A 19591-nucleotide genomic window follows, 5' to 3' on the forward strand; every position below is an offset into this window, starting at 1 on the left:
GATATCTCTATCATTGAACCATGTCTAGGAAATGGGCCATATAAGGCCAACTTTCAAAATTGTGTTATGAAGTTCAACAAATTGCTGCATGTAAGATTACAACATGCCAGGTACCCAGCAATAACACAGCACCAGGTCTGGATGAGATCAGTCATCTGGCCTAGGAGGTGAACACCAGAGCATCAAGTGAAAGAAACATTTGTCTCATGATCATCTGAGATTGTAAGACTGATACTGACAAGGCCCACTGGGCTAAATGATCTTCCTATAAGGTTGCCCTTATTCCCCAAGTCTATGTGAAGAGCTGTCAAAGAATTTGGGGGGCTTCTTTCCACATTGAGGAAACGGTCCAGAACGGCTCGAAGCCTTTTCAAATGAGATGTGATTTTTCTCACTGACCAGACGTTGTGAAGACCTTGTGGGACTTCCCTGCGGTTTCCTTCCCTGGAATCCTCACAGTTTAAAATGTTCCTCCTATTGCCACAGACTGTCACCAGTGTTGACTGAAAGTAAAACTTCAGGCTAACAAAGACGACACAGTTAGTGTCACATCCACACAAAAGTGGGGAGGCCTAGGTGCCTACGGCTAAAAGCTCAAAGCAGAAACCCACCCTGAAAGCACAGAGAAATGCTGCTCATTTAGGACATCGTCTCGGCAGAAACTCCCCAGGAAATTCTTTTCGGAAAAACAACTGCCTGCATAAGAATTTTTTGTTAAATATCTATACATTCTTCAGCGAACCCTCTCAAGCGGTGAAGCCTGATTCCCTTCCCTTTGACTGCGAATTGAACCTAATGGATGTAAAACACCTCTGGTCCCAAGCATTTTGGATAGAATATAATTAACCTAAAGCTTCAAAGTGAAGGAGATGTGCTTGGTAGTAAGTCCTGTAGTAAGGAGACTGGTTGTCAAGCGCAGGCCTCAGAAGAAAACAGACACCCTACAGCACAGAACCAGGCCTGAAGGAGGCCCAGAGCTCAGAGGCGCTATGCATCTGGCTGCCACCAGCACATCTAAGAAGACAGACTGGCTGCAGAGACCACGTTACAGGAGAGCTAATGGCCCAAGACACAACCTTCAAACCTGACTGAGCACAAAGACCTGATAGATCACTGTCTGTCCCCAGCACTAAGTTGTGGAAAATGCCATTTTTTTAAAGAGCCAAGTAAATTATTTTTTAAAAAATAGAATGGATTCTTAGCATGGCTGTTTATAAAGTGGAAAGGATGCAGATACTAACAATTACAAATTTAGCATCTGAATGGATTTTCCAGTCCCTATCACTTAATCAGTGAAAGTAAATATTCATCTCCTGAATGGTATTGGTAACTGTTTCACGACGTGAAACTTAATAATATTCATTTAGAGACTATGTGTTTACACATGTAAATGAATGAAGTAACTTTTAAAAACGAGTTTAGGAGGATGTGTAAAAATGGTGTTAGGAAATTCTCTCATAAAATGTTGTGTTAGTTATTAGCAAATGAACCAAAAAGTGGGCTGGGAAGATGGCTCAGTGATGGAGCGCTCACCTACCATCCTTGAGGCCCTGAGTTCAATCACCAAAACCACAAAGAGCGAAAAGAAAAACTATTATGAAGATCTTGCACATTTTGTTAAAGCACTCAGTATTTTAACAAAATAAACCGGGTGTGGTGGTGCACACCTCCCAGCATTGGGAGGAAGAGGCAGGGGGACCTCTGTGAGTTCCAGGCCAACCTGGTCTCTAAAGTGAGTTCTAGAACAGTCAGGGCTGTTACACAGAGAAAATCCTGCCTCGAAAACCAAAATAAATAAATTAATTAAATTAAAAAAATTAAGAAAACAAAACAGACCTTTCTTACAAATGTGCCTTATAGTCATGAGACTTTTCACAATCCCCCAAGGACTTGTAGTAGAGCTCAGTTGGTGAGTACATTCAGGGCCTGCATTGAATTCAGTAACAGATGGCATAGGACTGGGGAGATAGCCCAGAGGATCAGAAGTTCAAAGATCATTCTCTGCTACAGAGCCAATCCTTAAGTCAGTCCTAGAAAGAGGAGAGAAAGAGGGAAGGAGGTACAGAGAAACCCTGTCAAAAAAAAAAAAAAGAGGGAAGGAGGAAGGGAGAAGGGGGACAGAAAGAGGGAGAGAGAAAGGAAGAAAAGGAGAGTGATGGGAGGTGTGAGGAAGAGGACCGAACCGAAAGAAAACAGTAAACCGGAAGGAGAAATTCCCTAAGCATTATTGTTTTTAATTCATTAAGGCACAGACTATTTAATAAATAACTATGTTTGGGACTTATGATCCTAACATTACTTAAATTAACTTTTTTTTAATCTAAAGAAAAGGTAATTTTAAATTAGCCGCTTCGGTGTGCCTAAAAGCAGCCCTGGAGAACAGCAATGCTGTTCCCTGTAAGAATTTGGGGCCTACCCCGCGATGAGCAACACGTGGCGCCGAGCAGCGCTGGGTTCTATTAAACAGGGCAGGGAACAGACCTAGGAAGAAGTAAACCTTTCCTGTCTACGTTACTGCTCGCACCATCACTTTCTGAGCAACAAAATTTAAGAGGAAGAGGCAGACGGAGAGGAGCCGCCATTTCTGCAGCGTCTGCGACGGAAGCCCAGGCGACAGGCGAGGACACGGAGTGTCTGTCACCAGAGGCCGCAGGCCAGCGGGAAGCCTGCGACGCTCATCAGGGAGCCTCTCCTCCGCTCATCGGGTTCCGCCGCTCGGGACACGGGGGACAAAAGCACGAGAGATGGAGAAGGGCGGCCTCCAGAGCACTCTATGGCCTCAGGGGGCCATGCGTCCTAGGTCACCGCACAGGTTCGCTCGCGCAGCCGCAGAGGCTCGGCTGGGCAGGCCCGCTCGCGCCCGCTCCAGTCCAGCCCGCCCGACGGGCGATACCATCCCCCCGCGGACCCCTCCGGAGGCACGAAAATGGTTCCGTCCCCGGCCTCTGATTGGCCAGGCGGGAGAAGGCGTGGCCTCCGCAGTCTGGTTCCGCGCGCCAGAGCGCGCAAGCCGCATTGCGAGCTGGGCACGGAGCAGGCGCCATGGTGAGGAGCGGTTTTGCGTTTTTAGCGACGTGAAGGCCTGGGTGTGCTGCTTTCGGATTCGGGTCGGAGTCTGGGCCGATACCTGCTCTAGGAGCGGCCCAGCAGACCCGGAGATTTGACTGATGGCCCGCACGCCGGCTCTCGTTTCAGGTTCTGCTGCACGTGCTGTTCGAGCATGCGGTCGGCTACGCGCTGTTGTCGCTGAAGGAAGTGGAGGAAATCAGCCTGCTGCAGCCGCAGGTGGGTGGGATCGGTGGGCTCACGGTGCTGCATTGCAGCCCCTAAGGCCGCCGAACCCCATCATGCACCGCGTGTTCCCACGTGGCCGACCGCACCGGCGCAGCGGGGGGGGGGGAGTGAAAGCCTTGGAATGAGATCTTTAATTAATGCGCATCCACGTAATCTCCTTAGAGATTGGAGATAAACTTCTCAAATTCTATTTCCTGAGAATTAAAGTAGAATCGGGATGTGGGGCTTAGCACCAGTGTTTCAGTTACTATTACAGCTGGTGTTCCTGGTTTGCTGCGCTGTAGAGGCCAAATGAAAAGAACCCATTCATCCTTCTCTCTCCACAGGTGGAGGAGTGTGTACTTAACCTTGGCAAATTCCACAATGTCGTCCGTCTGGTGGCCTTTTGTCCGTTTTCTTCATCCCAGGTTGCCTTGGAGAATGCCAACGCCGTGTCTGAAGGTGAGTTTCGCTTCCCTGAGCCCCGTGTGGTCCTTGACGGTGTTCTTCGGTGATTTTGTTCAAAGCATGATGTGTGCTAAGCATTGAAACCTACAAAATAACACCTTAATGGAGTTGGATGCTTCCCAGTCGGGCTGCTGTGGTAAAGCCAGGCTTTGCAATGATGACTTGAGAATCTGTCAATCCACTGAGTGTGTTCACTGATGACTCCATGTTTCTGAGCAATGCCTGGAGGGGTGGGTGGGTGTTCCTGCATGATCCGATGTGGAGGCCAGGTCCTCTTTTACAGGTAAAGTGTTCTTCAGCGTGTTAGTGGGAGCTGTGTTCTTTGTCCCAAGGTGTTGTTCATGAGGACCTCCGCCTGCTTCTGGAGACATACCTGCCATCTAAAAAGAAGAAAGTACTACTGGGGGTTGGAGACCCCAAAATTGGTGCCGCAATACAGGAAGAATTGGGATATAACTGCCAGACTGGGGGTGTGATAGCTGAGGTCCTTCGAGGTGAGATAACCCTACTTATACATACTGTTTAAGATTTTTATATGTAGAAGTGTTTGCATGTATTATGCCTGCCCTGTGGGTGCAATGCCCATAGAGGCCAGTAGGGGGGACTAGAGATGGGTGGTTATCAACTGTAAGTGGCCACGTGGATTCTAGAAGAGACTTTTCTCATGCACAGCCCTATCTTCCTTTCCAGGAGTTCGTCTGCACTTCCATAATCTGGTAAAGGGTCTGACAGACCTGTCTGCTTGTAAAGCCCAGCTAGGGCTGGGACACAGCTATTCTCGTGCCAAAGTTAAATTTAATGTGAACCGGGTGGACAATATGATCATCCAGTCCATAAGTCTTCTGGACCAACTGGATAAAGATATCAATACCTTCTCGATGCGTGTCAGGTAAGATGCAGTGCAGAGGCTACCAAATCCTGGGCTCTTCTTTGGCCTGAAGTTTAGCTATTACAAACTTAACCAGGTCAAGCAGGGTAGAGTAATGGACTGAAGCCAGGCCTCCTTGTGCTTACCACAGGCTGTGTTCTTACACTGGCTGTATAGAAAGAGGAGGTATAATAAAGCCACCCCATGTACACCTCAGCCCAGGCCACTGTGCCTGGTCTGTATTGTGAATGGGGAGACATGGATTTGAGGGAGTCTGGGATCTGATTTATTTGAGGTTTGGCAAACCGGGTCAGGGAATGATTGTTCCTCTGCAGGGAGTGGTATGGGTACCATTTTCCAGAGCTGGTGAAGATCATCAATGACAATGCCACATACTGTCGCCTGGCTCAGTTCATTGGGAACCGCAGGGAGCTGAATGAGGAAAAGCTGGAGAAACTGGAAGAGTTGACGATGGATGGGGCCAAGGCTAAGGCCATTTTGGATGCCTCTCGGTCCTCCATGGGTCAGTGCAGAGCCCGGCCACCTGCGTAAGGTACGAGACTCCTTGAGTATCTGGTCCCCCTGTTCACACTAGGTGTTTCCTAGGCATGGACATATCTGCTATCGACTTGATAAACATCGAGAGCTTCTCCAGTCGTGTGGTGTCTTTATCAGAGTATCGCCAGAGCCTACACACTTACCTTCGCTCCAAGATGAGCCAAGTAGCCCCCAGCCTGTCAGCCTTAATTGGGGAAGCGGTGCGTCATGGGGAATAAATGGGGGAATAAAAGTGTTAACATTCTGTACCGCTATACTTCTGGCTACCATGTTGTCCCTAGTTGTTGCATGGTGGGGAGGAGAATAAGGTGTGAAACCACAGGTCAGTTCCCCCTTACTCACCTTGCTTCTTCCTTGGATCTTTCTCCAGGTAGGTGCACGTCTCATTGCTCATGCTGGCAGCCTCACCAACCTGGCCAAGTACCCAGCATCCACAGTACAGATCCTTGGGGCTGAAAAGGCCCTGTTCAGGTACCAGTGAGGGCGCCTGCCCATGTCAGGTGCTGCTTCTGGTGCCCACTGCTTTGTTTGGGGATTACAATGATGGCTGACCAGGACTCCCTGACCTATACAGGCCTCTGCTATGGGGGTGATGGCCAGTCCTGGTGTCTGAGTGATTCCCAGGGCCCAGCAAAAAGGGACCAAGTTTCCAGGTCAGCGACATTGGATGCCTTCCCTCTCTGCCTTTGGGAACTGGGTTGGCATGTGTCGAGGTAGAAAGTCCAGCCAAGCCTGGTGTGAGAGTGTGGGGAGAGGGGAACTTGGACAGCTGGGCCAGGTCTTCTGACCCTAAACTGTTGACTGACTATTCTCACAGAGCCCTGAAGACAAGAGGTAATACACCAAAATATGGACTCATTTTCCATTCTACCTTCATTGGTCGAGCAGCTGCAAAGAACAAAGGCCGCATCTCCCGATATCTAGCGAACAAATGCAGTATTGCATCAAGAATTGACTGCTTCTCTGGTATGGGTGGAGAAGTTGACATTTGAGGGAAGGGGTTGCAGGAGGCGGGGAGTGAACCCAGCTTCTACAATGATGGTAATATTTTTCGTCAACAGATATCACCTAGTGAGTGTTGACACTTTGGGTCTGAGAGAAGCTGAGGGTAGAGGGACTGGTGGTTACTTTGTTATTTCAAGGGTATAATGGGCTTTGTTTATATATACACACTCATCTAGAGGTACCCACAAGTGTGTTTGGGGAGAAACTCCGAGAGCAAGTTGAGGAGCGATTGTCTTTCTATGAGACTGGAGAGATTCCACGGAAGAACCTGGATGTCATGAAGGAAGCCATGGTTCAGGTCAGTATGTGCTTTGGGAATAGCTGAATGCTGTGATTTTGTTGGAAGTGATGAACTGTCTTGGCCTGATTAAGAAATGGAGGCAAGAAAACTGATTTAATGAGCCTGATCCAACAGGGCTAGAAGGGCTGCGGCAGCCAGGGGTCTTTCGGGTTTCAGTGCTTTCCTTTTTGCCAGGCAGAGGAAGCGGCTGCCGAAATTGCCAAGAAACTGGAAAAACAGGAGAAGAAACGCTTGAAGAAGGAAAAGAAGCGACTGGCTGCGCTGGCCCAGGCATCTTCAGAAAACAGTAGCACTCCAGAGGAGTGTGAGGTCAGTCCTCTGCTTGGGTCCTAGGTTGTAGGACTTTCAACAGTAGAACAAAGGGCATCAAACCATGGTCTGGAGCTTGGGCTTTTTGGACTAAAACTACCTCTTGATTCTATAGGGAGGAGATAGGTGCTGAGAGAACTTGACCAAGAGCCTGGAATGCTGGTTGTAGCACATGGCCCATTCCATGGGCAAGTGTGCTCTGTCCTCGGCTGCCTCCCAGGAGCCCTCAACCAGGGATGGTGTGAATTCCTGTTCTCCCTGGTCTCTGTCTGGAAATTTAGATAGTGTCTCATGATGGGGGTGGTGGAAGTAGGAGGTCACCAGTGTGACAGTCTAGAATTGTCCCCCCCAGGGTTTTCAACCTGAGCTATTAGTATTTCCTTTTCAGGGTCCCCTGGGAGCTCTGCATGTCTATTGTGACCAGCATACAGGGTTTTTTTTTTTCTCTAGGTTTTAAAAGGGTCAAGAAAATTCACTAAATTTTTCTCTACCTGGGAGTAGCTTTGAGACTGGATTACCAAATCGCCCATGCAACTAAGTCGCCAGGAGGACTAGGTTTCTGCCTGGATTCTATCTAAGGGGAACTGCAGCTGTTAACATAGAAGCAACGTGTTCATTTTCTTATTCCCTTCAGGAGACACATGAAAAACCCAAGAAGAAGAAAAAGTTGAAACCCCAGGAGACTCCACAGGAAAATGGAATGGAAGATCCACCTGTCTCTTTGCCTAAAAGTAAGAAAAAGAAAGCTTTTCCCAAGGAGGAGTTGGCCAGTGACCCTGAAGAGGTGGCTACTAGCAGCTTAAGCCCTCCCAAGAGGAAGAAATCCTCACCGAAGGAGGAAATGGCCAGTGAACCAGAAGAGGCAGCAAGCCCCATTGTCCCCAAGAAGAAAAGGAAATTTTCTGAGGAACCTGAAGCTGCTACTAGCTCTACAAAAACCACAAAGAAAAAGAAAAAGTCCCAGAAAGCATCCCAAGAGGATTAAAATGGACATGCTTGGTGGGAGGGGCATACCTTGAAGGTGACAGTTCCTACCCATGATTAACCCCAATAAAAACACAAAAAAATAGCTTGTATGTTTATATTTATTGAATTCTTTACATGTGCATGTGTAAGATTTATGACAGGGCAACAATGACAGCTTCAGTGAAGTCATGACACGTGGCATAACCACCCATGTCTGAGGTTCGAACCTGTAGGAAAAAGCTGTCATCATCTTGTGTTTTGGACCCAGTCCCAATGCCCACCCTGTACTGGTACCCTTAATGCCAGCCCCCAGGACAGCCTAGCCTCAGAAAAGCAATTATGGTCTACTGTCTATAGATGTTCTCTTCCCTGGTCCATTGTACTGAAGGGATGTGTAGGTAGAGCATGGTCCTTTTGAAGTTGAAGGGAGTGAGGGTTCTAGCCCCCATGGGGGTGTAGATGGCCGATGACAGACTTGATGAAGTCGGTTGTGGTGCTGTAGCCGCCCATGTCTCGAGTTCGAACCTACAGCCACCATCAGCAATAGCCGAGGGGAAGAAAAGAGAGCCCATGAAGAAGATGGGGCAATATGACATGGAGGCCAAGAAAAAAGAATATAGCAAGAATGGAAGGTGAAGAGGTGTGGAGGAACAAGGACCTGCTCACTTCTGAGCAGACAGGCAGTACAGGAGGATGAACAGGAACAGGCACTGGGATGGGGAGATGTGGATCAAAGGATGAGGTTACCTTGCAGGAACAGGAAAAGAGACCAGGTGGGAGGAAAGACAGGCAGGACCTACTCCTGCCTGCCTGCTACCTCCACCCCCAGAGAAAGCTGCAAGGTCTGCATTCAGATGGCCCAAGAAAGGCTCAATGGATGGTGCAGGAAAAGGAACAGCAGATGGAACTAAGGTGAAGAAGATCAAGAGGATGAAACAGCCAGAGAAGGGAGGTGAATAACCCCGAGATTACAGCAGGTATTGTGGGGTCCTGGAGGGAAAGTGCCCCAGCAGATGGTACTGAACCCTTGAGACCTTTCTGAACTTACCTTGCCAACTTTGATCACCTTCTTTACGGCATCTGCAATCATGTTGGAGTGATACTCAAGGCTGTCAACACAGGAGAATCTCAGAATCCAACCAGAACACCCCACCCAGATTTTCCCACTGTGCTTCCCCTTCCAACACCCACCCTCCACCCCACTTCAGCTTCCCATAACTTACTTGAGATGCCGCAGCATGTTGGAAGCGGACAGAAGCATGGCAGTGGGATTGGCTATATTCCTGCCCACGGCCTGGGCAAAGGGGTGCCGAGCACCCTGTGGAAAAAACAAGCCAGAATCACTGGAAGGAGACAAGCACATGCAAAGGAGAAGGTCTGCAAAAGGCATTATAGCACAGAAGGAAGGCAGGCCAAGGTGACTGAGAGGTGTAGGGAGTGGGAGAGGAAGCTGCACTGGGATGGAAGAGGAGGAACACAGCACACCTACCCAAGGTCAGAGAAGGCTGGGTACAGATAACTAGATAACTAACAGGAAATAATTCCTTTTTTTTTCTTAGTTTGGGTTTTGGGGACAGGGTCTCACTGTGTAGCTCTGGCTATTCTGGAACTATATAGGCCAGGCTGGTCTTGAACTCAAATATTCACCTGCTTCCCAAGTGCTGGGATTAAAGACATATGCCACCACTATGCCCAGGGGAAAAATAATCATGCTCACCGTCTCAAAAACTGCATACTCTGCACTGTAGCTCTCACCAGGGACCACACCAGCTCCCCCAACAAGGCCAGCAGCCAGATTGTCAATAATGTTTCCGTAAAGATTAGGCATCACAAGTACATCAAACTGGTAAGGATTCTGTACCAGCTAGGGGTAAGATTATGAAAATGAAGAAGAGTTCCAACAAAAAAGGAGATTTCCACTCCCTGCTCTCCCTCTGCGAACTCACCTGCATGCAGCAATTGTCTATGATCATTGTCTCAAATTTGATTTTGGGGTATAGTTCAGCGACTTCCTCACAGCACTGCAAGAACAACCCATCCCCAAGTTTCCTGTTCATGGACCAAAGAGACAAAAATCAGTCGAGAGAGCTAAAGGGATGATACCTCTCTAGGAACCCAGGCACACAAAAACCACGTCTCACATGATGTTGGCCTTGTGAACAGCTGTGACCTTGCTCCGCCCTTTCTTGGTGGCATAGTCAAATGCAAACTTTGCAATCCTCTGAGACTTGGTTCGAGTGACAATCTTCAGGCACTCGATGACACCCTTCGCACTCTAGGCGAGAGAAGTGACTGATGACAAACACTTGGAAAGGCGGCAAAGAGGCCTCTACCTCTTGCCTGCCTCTCTCTGTGCCCCCACACGCCCCAGTTTCTGGGCCTTACCTCATGTTCCAGAGAGCTATATTCCCCTTCTGTCTGCTCTCGAATGATTACCAGGTCTAGATTGTTATGCCGAGTCATGTATCCAGGAAGTGACTTCACATGGACTACATTGGCAAACAAGTCCAACTTACGCCTGAGGGTAGACAGCCATCAGTTCTGTGCTGGTGCCCAGCACCTCTCTGACCAAGCCTACCCATCCACCTACCTCAGCTGCATATCATAGGAAGCTAATTCGCCCTTATACTCCATTGGGGTATAGATCTTCCCTGTGGAAACAAAGTGTGGGGGAAGTAGGGTTAGACAGAGGTCAAGCAGAAACCGCAGTCCAATCTCCCACTGACATCATATAACCTAGACTCCCCAGCTCCGACTCACAAATCCCTCATCCTTTATCGCCCTTGGCAAGAGGTAAAGAACAGATAATGTAGCTAAAATGCAAAGCAATAAATGTAATGCTTTAGTTGTATCTATGTTGGAATTTTTCTTTTTTCTTTTTTTTTGTTTTTTTCAAGACAGGGTTTCTCTGTAGCTTTACAGCCTGTCTTGGAACTAGCTCTTGTAGACCAGGCTGGACTCGAACTCACAGAGATCCGCCTGCCTCTACCTCCCAAGTGCAGGATTAAAGGTGTGCGCCACAAAATAACCTAAGAGGTATTTGTTTTTAATCAAAGAACCTGGGTTTAATAACAAACTGAAAAGCAGTGGCTTTCCTTATGTTCCTGGGTCTACTGACTTTCTGTTTTCTCAGATACTACTTACTGAAAATCGACTGCAATCAAAACCACACCAAGTCCTGCCCTCCACAAGCAAACAATGCATTGGGGAAGACAAGGAATGGGATTAACAACAAACAGAGGCGCGCAGAGGAGGAATCCTGTCTGATAATATTAGGGAATGTTGTAAAGCTGGCACTTTTAATCAGTTCCTCGGGTAACTGAGTACAGTGGGCTGAGCAGTGATCCCCAAAATGACAGGCCCATGCCCTTATGCCAAGAAACCATAAACAGAATTTATTGGAGTGGGGTGGGGAGCTGTAAATGTGATCTTACTTGGAAAAACACTTTTTTTCACATAGAATTAGGAATCTTGAGATAAAATTGCCCTGGATGAGGGTGGGCCCTAAATCCAGTGGTAAATCAAAAAGAGATAAAGGTGATCATAAAAAGTGAATGTCTATAAACCAAAGAACACCAGGAAAAGGATTCTCGTTCTAGGCCTTCAGAGGGACGGTAGCCTCAGAACTGAGAGTACAATTAGATTATTTTCAGCCACCCACAAAACTGTAGCACCCGATGGCAACCATGGAAAATGAGCATGAGCAAGTGAGGATTCTGATAGGTGACATCAGAGAGGGAAGAGCACAAGTCACGTGACAACTCACACAGCTGATGGTGAGCAAAACACAGAACAAGCTGTGAAAAGGGAAACAGGAAAGTCAGAGGCAGGAGTATAAAGAACCGACTTTCCTCTGCCAAAGCTGGCCCTGGCAGTCAGGCTGTCCAAGAAAACAGATTTGGAAAACGGCCTATAAGGGAAAACCAAGAAGCCAAAAGGATCCAATAAGGGGAATAAAACAGCACAGCAGAAGAAATGGAACGGTTAGAATGGGCACTGCCGACACGGCTAACAGGGTCTGACCACGGAGACAACAGACTCAGCAGGCACCAAACCCATGCAGCTTCGCCGACCTCCTAAGTTTCCCACTAAGAAACAAATTCCCAAGTATCAGTAGAGGGCAGTCTGGGAAGCCGACATATACATGCCGCAGAGAGACTTAGGAACACTTGCTCATTTGCCTTTAAATGACAGAGTGAGTGGCATACAAACCGATGATAGCAACTTTGTTCTCCTTCATGGAACTCAGCAGCTGCTCCAGCTTCTCCTCAGAAGCCATATTCTGCACCTCGCTCAGGTGATGTTCCTTGAATTCCACGGGGACAGCAGCGGCCTTCAGGGATCGGTCCAAGCACAGGACTGGGTCAGAAATGAACTTTCCATCTCAAACCACGCATTCCCGCAGCCAGCTTGACCACCCATGCCCTGCCACAGGCTACTCACCTTGAACACCTCCTTAACAGCGTGCATGAGCTCTGGCCCCACGCCGTCTCCAGGCAACATGGTCACAGGAAAGGCACCCTCAACCCTCACATCTTCTGCCTGTGAGTGGGGCCAGCGGAGATGGAGCAGGGGCAGAAGCAGGAGTCAGAGGGAGAGAGATGGGGAGGGGAAACCCAGGGGAGGGACAAGGATGGACGAGAGCGAAACCGGGCTCGAGCGTACCTGGCTCTGGGAAGCGGCGTGAGCCGTAGCCGATGTTCGGAGACATCTCCAAGCGCCGGGGTTCCGAGCGGCGACCACCGCCTGCAACAGACACAAGGTCAGATCTGGGACACCCACACCCCTTACACCGCGCTGACCTTGCCTTCTTTTGGAAACTCTGGACAAACCCTTCGCTCTCCCACCCACCCTCTGCCCAACACGTCCCCGGCCTCACTCGGGTCAGCCAGCGGACATTGCTCAGCGCTGCCATCTTCTGCGGAATTAGTCGCGCAGGAAGTGACGCAGGAAGCGATCGCGACCATGGGAGCTGGACTTCCTGTCGGCCCTGGCGAGCTTGGCCGTTCTTTCTCTGTTACCAATCGGGAGGGTAAACCGATTCAGTTACCTCTGGCCTTATTTTTAGTAATGTAGAATCATGGGACACATAGCCTGTTTGTTTGTTTGCTTGCTTGCTTTGTTTTTAGTCGTCAGGTTTAATTTTTTTGAAATTTCAGTACTATTAATATTAAATATTAAAGAACATGTGGCTATTTGCTCAACGAGGTCGTGAGTTTAACAATAAGTTGAGAATTCTAGGGAGTCTGTGAATGTTTCTGTTATGCTATGGGAGATGTTTGTTTTCTCCTTTTATCCTGTTACCGGGTATTTATCAGTTCTCTGGGGATTTGTTTTGTTTTTACTATAGGATCTTATTCTTTGCTCTAAACAGTTGTTCACAGGCTTGAACTTCATCACGAATATATTTTCACGACACATTTCATTTGGGGTGTATTTTAAAATACGATTTATTCTTAGCTGGCCATGGTGGCACACACCTTTAATCCCAGCACTCAAAAGGCAAAGGCAGTGGAGCTCTGTGAGTTCGAGGCCAGCCTCTTCTACAAAGCGAGTTCCAGGACAGCCAGGGCTGTTACACTGTCTGGAAAAACAAAATGAGTGTGTGTAACTGATACCTACTTTGACATTGTTGACCCAATGTTAGATTATAGATAGTTATTCAATGAATTGAAAAGCAATAAAAATACAACTGTATTGCAAATTAGCTTCCTGTTTATTAGAGTGGAGGTCAAAGGACCACTGAGAAAGCTGGTACTCTCCTGCCTTAGGTAGTTTTCAAGGGTTGAGCTCAAGCCAGAAGGCTTGGTAGCAGGCACCTTTTCTCAGTGAGCCATCTCATCAGCTCCAAGTTAGTTTTATTATTATCACACCAACATGGTGAGTTTTCTTTGTAATCTGAATTACTTTATCTATTTATAAGACCTCTAAGACATGATCCATGAGTTTCAATGTTTTTCCAAAGAAGTCCTGGGTACGCAAAGGGTTCAAAATGTCTTCTCTGTTAGGACCTGTTTCGTCTTTTCCCCCTACAACCATGAGCAATCATGGAGTGAAATAATGATGGCAATTCCTTGAAGATGGAGTTTGGGAGGACTTTGGAGGGAGTACAGCACCTGTGATTGTGGGATCCGCTGGATTTTACAGAAGAGAGTCTACTCCATCCAGAGTAAAGCGGGTTATAAGCAAAAGTGGGATGGAAAGGGGTCATTCCAGTGACTGACTGGAGGGTGTGGGTGTTCTCAGAAGACGTATCAACCCAAAGAAAAGGGCAGGAGTTCTGCAAGAGGCAGCCTTAGCTGGAGTCTCCCAGTCTGGCTCCCTGGAGAGCTCTGAAGTGGGAAGAGCTCTCAAGAGTCTGCTGATGTGAGGCAAGGCTTCCTAGCCTGCTTTGCTCAAGTGTAACATAGACCAAGGACAGCTGTCGGAGAAGGAGGGAGTGGTCAGCAGTTAATGGTGAGGGACTGGGTAGCCCCTCTGGCCAAGAGGATCTCGGCAGGCAGCTGCAGTGCTCCGCAGGTAGGAATGTGCTCTGTGGCTGGAAATCAGGAGAGCGGACTCATGTGGAGGCGAGGCACACAGAGTGGGTAATGAGGAGCAAGGTTGCTGCAAGTTCTAAGACAGATACTTAGGAACAATACTATTGAGCCTGGCGACTATGGAAATTACCTTTACTTAGTTATAGGGGGCATCACCAAGAAAGCAAACATTTGGGTTCATTTAAAAGTGCCATCTTCAGGAGGATCTCTGAGTTTGGGGCCATCTTGGTCTACATAGTGAGTTCCAGGACAGCCAGGGCTACATAGACCCTATCTTGAAAAAAAAACAAAACTGTTTTTTTGTTTTTCAGGCAAGGTTTCTCTGTGTAGCCGGGCGGTGGTGGCACACGCCTTTAATCCCAGCACCCCGGAGGCAGAGGCAGGTGGATCTTTATGAGTATGAGACCAGCCTGGTCTACAAGAGCTAGTTCAAGGACAGGCTCCAAAGCTACAGAGAAACCTTGTCTCGAAAACAAACAACCCCCCCCCCAAAAAAAAACCCCACAAGGTTTCTCTGCGTAATAGCTCTGGCTGTCCTGAAACTCACTTTGTCAACTAGCAGCTTGGCGATCCTTTATTCAGGGCTGGGCTGGTGAACCATGGCTAGTTTCAGCTTCCAGGATACATACTCACAACTAAACAAAAGAGAGTTTAAATCCTCACACATAAATTCAGTGGTGTGGTAGGGATGTGGCTCAGTGGTGGGATATTTGTTAAGTATGCACAAAATCTTGGGTCCAATTCCTAGAACTGAAAACAAAAACAAACACACACACACACAGTTCCATGATAGGTCACAGCTGGAACCGCCTCTATCCTGTCATGTGATAGGTGACCCACAGCTGGAACGGCTCTTGACCCTAGCACATGATAGGTGATCCACAGCTGGAACAGCCCTCTATCCTGTCACATGAAAGGTGATCCACAGCTGGAACGGCCCTTGACCCTGTCACATGATAGGTGATCCACAGCTGGAACGGCCCTCTGTCCTGTCACATGATAGGTGATCCACAGCTGGAACGGTTCTCTATCCTGTCAAAGACACTCTTTATTTCACTGGACCACTTTTTTGACCTCCATTCCCAAGGTCATTCAAGATTCAAACAGTTATTCCAGTTCCAAAATTATAGCTGGGGTGGGAGGACAAACTGGGAAAGAAGAGCAGACACCTGCTGGCCCTCTAATAACACTCCCTGGAGCTGCGTGAGTGGTCTGTGCCCATCTGACACATACCCAGAAAGCCTTTCTTTCAAAATGTCTTTCCTACCCTATGATGACAGGCATATGCTCAGCATCTTTTCTCAGGCTGTTACGGTTTTGTGTTTACTGTTATTTATCTGAAATTTGGTTTCATAAAATATAAAACATAATAACTTTATAATTTTTAAAAACTTCTTTTAATTTTATGTGCATTGGTGTTTTGACTGTGTGTATGTCTGTGTGAGGGAGTTACCGACAGTTGTGAGCTGCCATGTTGGTGCTGGGAATTGAACCTGGGTTCATCTGCAAATGCAGCCAGTGCTCTGAACTACAGAGCCATCTCTCTGTCTCCCAGTGATAACTTTGCTTTATTCCTCAAAAGTTTAGCTTATCCCCTCAGCATCACTTACATACACCTTTTTCTTCAGGCAGGAAATTCTACCTTAATCAAACATAGATGTCCCTTGATTTAGACAAGATTACATTACAATGGACACATTGTAAATTGAAAACACCGTCAAGTGTTTTTTTAAATAATTCATTCACCAAATACCATAAGCTAGCCTAACCTACTGATTTGTTCAGAACATACTAACTTACAGTCCATCATTAAACCCAGTGTCTAGTTTAGAATAAAATGTTGACTATCTCATATAACTTATTGAATGCTTCATTAAAAGTGAAATCAGAACAGGCATGTGTGTTTCGTTGAGACAGGATCTATTCTTGTAGCCCTGGCTGTCCTATAACTTGCTGTGTCTACCGGGGTGGCCTGAAACTCACAGAGATCCACCTGCCTCTTAGTTTCCCAAGTGCTGAGATTAAAGGTGTGTGCCACCATGCCTGGCTAACAGACATATTAATTACTTCTATATTTTCTATGACAAGATACACGACAGGCAAACAGACTGCTTTGGGCTCCCAGGAGGTACAGTTCATCCCGGCAGGAGAACGGGCAGCAGGAATGGCTCCCAGGAGGTACATACAGTTCATCCCGGCAGGAGAACGGGCAGCAGGGGCAGGAAGCCGGGGTGACGCACCCTGCTGCTCATCTCGCCCTTCCATTTTATTCAGCCTGGAACCCGGGCCCATGAAACGGCACCGTGCACATTTAGTGTGGGTTTTCTCACCCCCGTTAACAGAGATAACTTCAAGAGCGCGTCCAGAGTCTCTTCAGTGATTTTAGATCCTGTTGACAAACAACATTAACCATCAAGTCCCCTTCTTGTCAACTTGACACCTAAACATATAACTTTTAAGCTGTAACCCTTCCTCTGCTTCTTTTCTCCATAGGCTCATGGCCATCTCATAGTGCAAAAGACACTGAGTTCAGCTTCAAAGATTGTCATAGACTTTGATAGTCCCAACAGTATTTAAAATTCCAAAGTCTTCTGAGACTCAAAGTAATCTCTTAACTGTGAGTTCCTACAAAACAAAAGTTAGCCACATGCTTCCAATATACAATGATACAGAATTCCCGTCACAGAGGGTAAAGTGATTTTTACTCAGTTTCAATCCCTGTCCCCAAAGCACAGCCCAGAGATGACAAGACTCATCTGGACAAAATGCCCCAGTCATAGGGAGGACAGGTGCTGCGGGTCCAGCCAGCGGCCACTGAACTCAAACGTGAGTCTTCCATCCTGTGTAAACTTCAGTTTGATAGAGGAGCAAATGCCTTCATATTTACATTAAACTGTCATGTGCTGTTTGAGCTCACTGAGAAGCTAGCTCTGGAGATGAGGTATGACCCTTCCACATCAGACCCATGCGTATTTGTCTCCTTTTCTGAGTCATGTTGGCTCTCCAATTCTGTGATAGGAAGAAACAAGAATAAAACAGCCAAAGTAAAGGTGTTGTGACCATTGTTTATCTTGTAATATAGAGTTCTGTCTGCTACTTAAACCAGAGGCAATTATGGTAGATCACTCTATGTAGTTAAAGACTGCTGCGTTTTCTATAATATTAACCTGGGAACTAACCAAGCCCCATAGTTTAATAGCCTGAACACAGGTAATAGTCATTTATTGTGTATGCAGTTTGGATTCGGTTTTCTTTTATTTTTTTCAGTTTTCTTTTATTAAATTGGTATTACATAGCACACTATCTATCTTCCAAGCTAGAGCTGACATGACATCAGCTAAGCTTGATATTTTAAAGATTTATTTATTTATTTATTTATTACGTATACAGTGTTCTGCCTGTATGTATGCCTGCACACCAGAAGAGGGCACCAGATCTCATTACAGATGGTTGTGAGCCACCATGTGGTTGCTGGGAATTGGAACTCAGGGCCTCTGGAAAAGCAGCCGGTGCTGAGACATCTCCCCAGCCTCAATTTGTTAATATTTTTATGTCACAGAAGATGACGCTTGAATGTTTTTTCAGAATGAAAGAGAAAATTGATTTTTTTTTCGAGACATGATTTCTCTGTATTATAGCTTTGGCTGTCCTAGCACTCACTCTGTGGACCAGGCTCCTATTTTCTCCCTTGACCTCCAAGGTCAGCTAGGTCCCAAGAGACCTAGTTTTTCAGTTATTTTACATACCAACCAGTTTCCCCTCCCTCCTTTTTGTTCCTCTCCCCCATCCACTCCTCCATTCAGAAAAGAGCAGGCCTCCCATGGGAGTCAACAAAGCAGGTGAGGCAGGACCAAACTCCTCCCCCTGATCAAGGCTGGGTAAGGCATCCCTGCATGGGGAATAGGAGCCTAAGTCTTTTCAAACTCAAAAAGGTCTTTCCACTTCAACACGATACTCTATTTTATTTGCTTTTTGTTTTGTTTTATGGTGCTGGGGTTGAAACCCAGGGCCTCACACATTCTGAATGAGTATTCTGCAACTGAACTATAATAAAAACAGGCTCAGGGGCAGAGTGCTTGCCTAACATTCAGGAAGCCCTGGGTTTGATCACCAACAACACACATTGACATGATAGGGCATGTGTGTAATTTCAGCACATGGGAGACCTGCAGGAGGCTCAGAAATCAAAGGTCATTACGGCATACATACCAAGTTTGAGGTTTGCCTGGGTTACACGAGACCCTCGCTCATAAAGTTGGTTACACCATATAATTTTTTTAAAATTTGTTGAGTGTGCTTGTGTGTCTGTGTGTGCACGCACACATGAATTCATCCCAAGGTGCATGTGTGAAAGAGGACAGACAGCATGCGGTAGTCATTTCCCTGTCTACTATATGAGTCCCGGAGACTGAACTCAGGTAGTTGGTCTTGGCAGCAAGCATCTTCATAGCCATCTCACAGCCCCACCACCACCTTTTGGGGTTATACCATAATTTAAAGCAAAATATTTTAAGCTCTAACAGTATGAACATAAGACCTAATTACAAGTTGATCACGCACTGATAATAGGCTCCAGACCTTAGCACAACTGACTCCATGAAGGAAGTGCCACTCAGGCTGTAAAACTCAGCACATAGACAGTGTAAGACTTTAAGACAATCCTGAAGCCATTTTTGACAATTCTGAATCCTCTCAGCCTCTGTGCCATAGTGCATCCCTCCTCCCCTGGGAACCAAGGACCTAACAGCTATACTCGCACGTACTCAGTTCCTGAACAATTACCCATATACGTATGTTTTGGTTCGGTCCCCTGGGAAACAGGGTCAAAATGACCTCTTACTTCATCTGATCTGGCAACAGCTCTCCAGTCAATTATTGGTAATAGCCCTTTCGAATATCAGAATAGTCAAAGAACAACCCCACTTGCTTCTGTGGCCCCTTTAAAAGTAGACTGTACCAGCTATTCGAGGTCCCTAGGCTTCCCGAATGCTGGGGGACCCTGTCATGACAGAATTAATAAAATCCTCATGCTTTTTTTTTTTTGCATCAGCTGTGGTGTGTGAGATGGTCTCTGGGGGCAACTCCTTCTCGGTGTTTGGACGCTAGAGTCCAACAACAGAACCACTTGCCAAAATGAAAACAAAGACCTAATTCATCCAAGTCCACAGTCCTGGGAAAGTCTATAAATGTACTAACCTTGTCTTTTTGACTTCTGTAGTTCTGCTTCTGGCTAACCGTCTTGGTAACTGAAGTATGTTAACCCAGGATATGTTTGTTTGTGCTCAGTTCACCCTGAGAAAGGCT

The 19591-nt window shown here is 47.0% G+C and overlaps 2 protein-coding genes and 5 non-coding genes across 8 annotated transcripts; 6 read left to right on the plus strand and 1 right to left on the minus strand.

Annotated features, from left to right (window-relative positions):
- Positions 1–2921: 2921 nt before the first annotated feature.
- Nop56 (NOP56 ribonucleoprotein) lies at positions 2922–7851 on the plus strand. Its single transcript, XM_075962152.1, has 12 exons — positions 2922–3045; positions 3196–3285; positions 3621–3735; positions 4074–4235; positions 4432–4630; positions 4945–5132; positions 5216–5367; positions 5538–5638; positions 5985–6133; positions 6349–6470; positions 6648–6782; positions 7417–7851. The coding sequence occupies exons 1-12, from the start codon at positions 3043–3045 to the stop codon at positions 7765–7767; spliced, it is 1767 nt and encodes a 588-aa protein (XP_075818267.1). The 5' UTR covers positions 2922–3042; the 3' UTR covers positions 7768–7851.
- LOC142845317 (small nucleolar RNA SNORD110) lies at positions 3891–3960 on the plus strand. The gene has a single exon (XR_012909877.1). It is a non-coding gene; the product is annotated as a small nucleolar RNA SNORD110 (small nucleolar RNA).
- Positions 4739–4871, plus strand: LOC142845301 (small nucleolar RNA SNORA51). Its single transcript, XR_012909861.1, has one exon. It is a non-coding gene; the product is annotated as a small nucleolar RNA SNORA51 (small nucleolar RNA).
- LOC142845314 (small nucleolar RNA SNORD86) lies at positions 5701–5786 on the plus strand. The gene has a single exon (XR_012909874.1). It is a non-coding gene; the product is annotated as a small nucleolar RNA SNORD86 (small nucleolar RNA).
- Positions 6198–6267, plus strand: LOC142845295 (small nucleolar RNA SNORD56). Its single transcript, XR_012909855.1, has one exon. It is a non-coding gene; the product is annotated as a small nucleolar RNA SNORD56 (small nucleolar RNA).
- Positions 6513–6582, plus strand: LOC142845294 (small nucleolar RNA SNORD57). The gene has a single exon (XR_012909854.1). It is a non-coding gene; the product is annotated as a small nucleolar RNA SNORD57 (small nucleolar RNA).
- On the minus strand, positions 7850–12755 carry Idh3b (isocitrate dehydrogenase (NAD(+)) 3 non-catalytic subunit beta). Of its 2 annotated transcripts, none has more exons than XM_075962154.1 (12): positions 12628–12755; positions 12414–12494; positions 12192–12290; positions 11961–12081; positions 10339–10399; positions 10134–10266; positions 9890–10023; positions 9695–9797; positions 9466–9612; positions 8972–9066; positions 8797–8857; positions 7850–7975 (listed from the first exon to the last, which is right to left on the minus strand). In XM_075962154.1, the coding sequence occupies exons 1-12, from the start codon at positions 12661–12663 to the stop codon at positions 7901–7903; spliced, it is 1146 nt and encodes a 381-aa protein (XP_075818269.1). In that variant the 5' UTR covers positions 12664–12755; the 3' UTR covers positions 7850–7900. The 2 variants fall into 2 exon arrangements, with proteins under 2 accessions (XP_075818269.1, XP_075818268.1); XM_075962153.1 differs by having other exon boundaries at positions 7850–8273.
- Positions 12756–19591: the final 6836 nt, after the last annotated feature.

Source organism: Microtus pennsylvanicus, chromosome 2, assembly GCF_037038515.1.
Source record: "Microtus pennsylvanicus isolate mMicPen1 chromosome 2, mMicPen1.hap1, whole genome shotgun sequence".
In the NCBI taxonomy this organism is placed as follows: Eukaryota; Metazoa; Chordata; class Mammalia; order Rodentia; family Cricetidae; genus Microtus; species Microtus pennsylvanicus.

Bases quoted from the DNA above. Each gene is read 5' to 3' on its own strand.
- Nop56 (XM_075962152.1), top strand. The intron at 5,368-5,537 runs GTGCGTCATGGG...ATCTTTCTCCAG, and splicing joins CAGCCTTAATTGGGGAAGCG to GTAGGTGCACGTCTCATTGC. The intron at 6,134-6,348 runs GTATGGGTGGAG...ACACTCATCTAG, and splicing joins AAGAATTGACTGCTTCTCTG to AGGTACCCACAAGTGTGTTT.
- Idh3b (XM_075962153.1), bottom strand. From the start codon at position 12,663: ATGGCAGCGCTGAGCAATGTCCGCTGGCTGACCCGA. The intron at 10,267-10,338 runs GTAGGTGGATGG...GTCTACCCTCAG, and splicing joins TCCTATGATATGCAGCTGAG to GCGTAAGTTGGACTTGTTTG. The intron at 10,024-10,133 runs GTAAGGCCCAGA...TCTCTCGCCTAG, and splicing joins ATAGCTCTCTGGAACATGAG to AGTGCGAAGGGTGTCATCGA.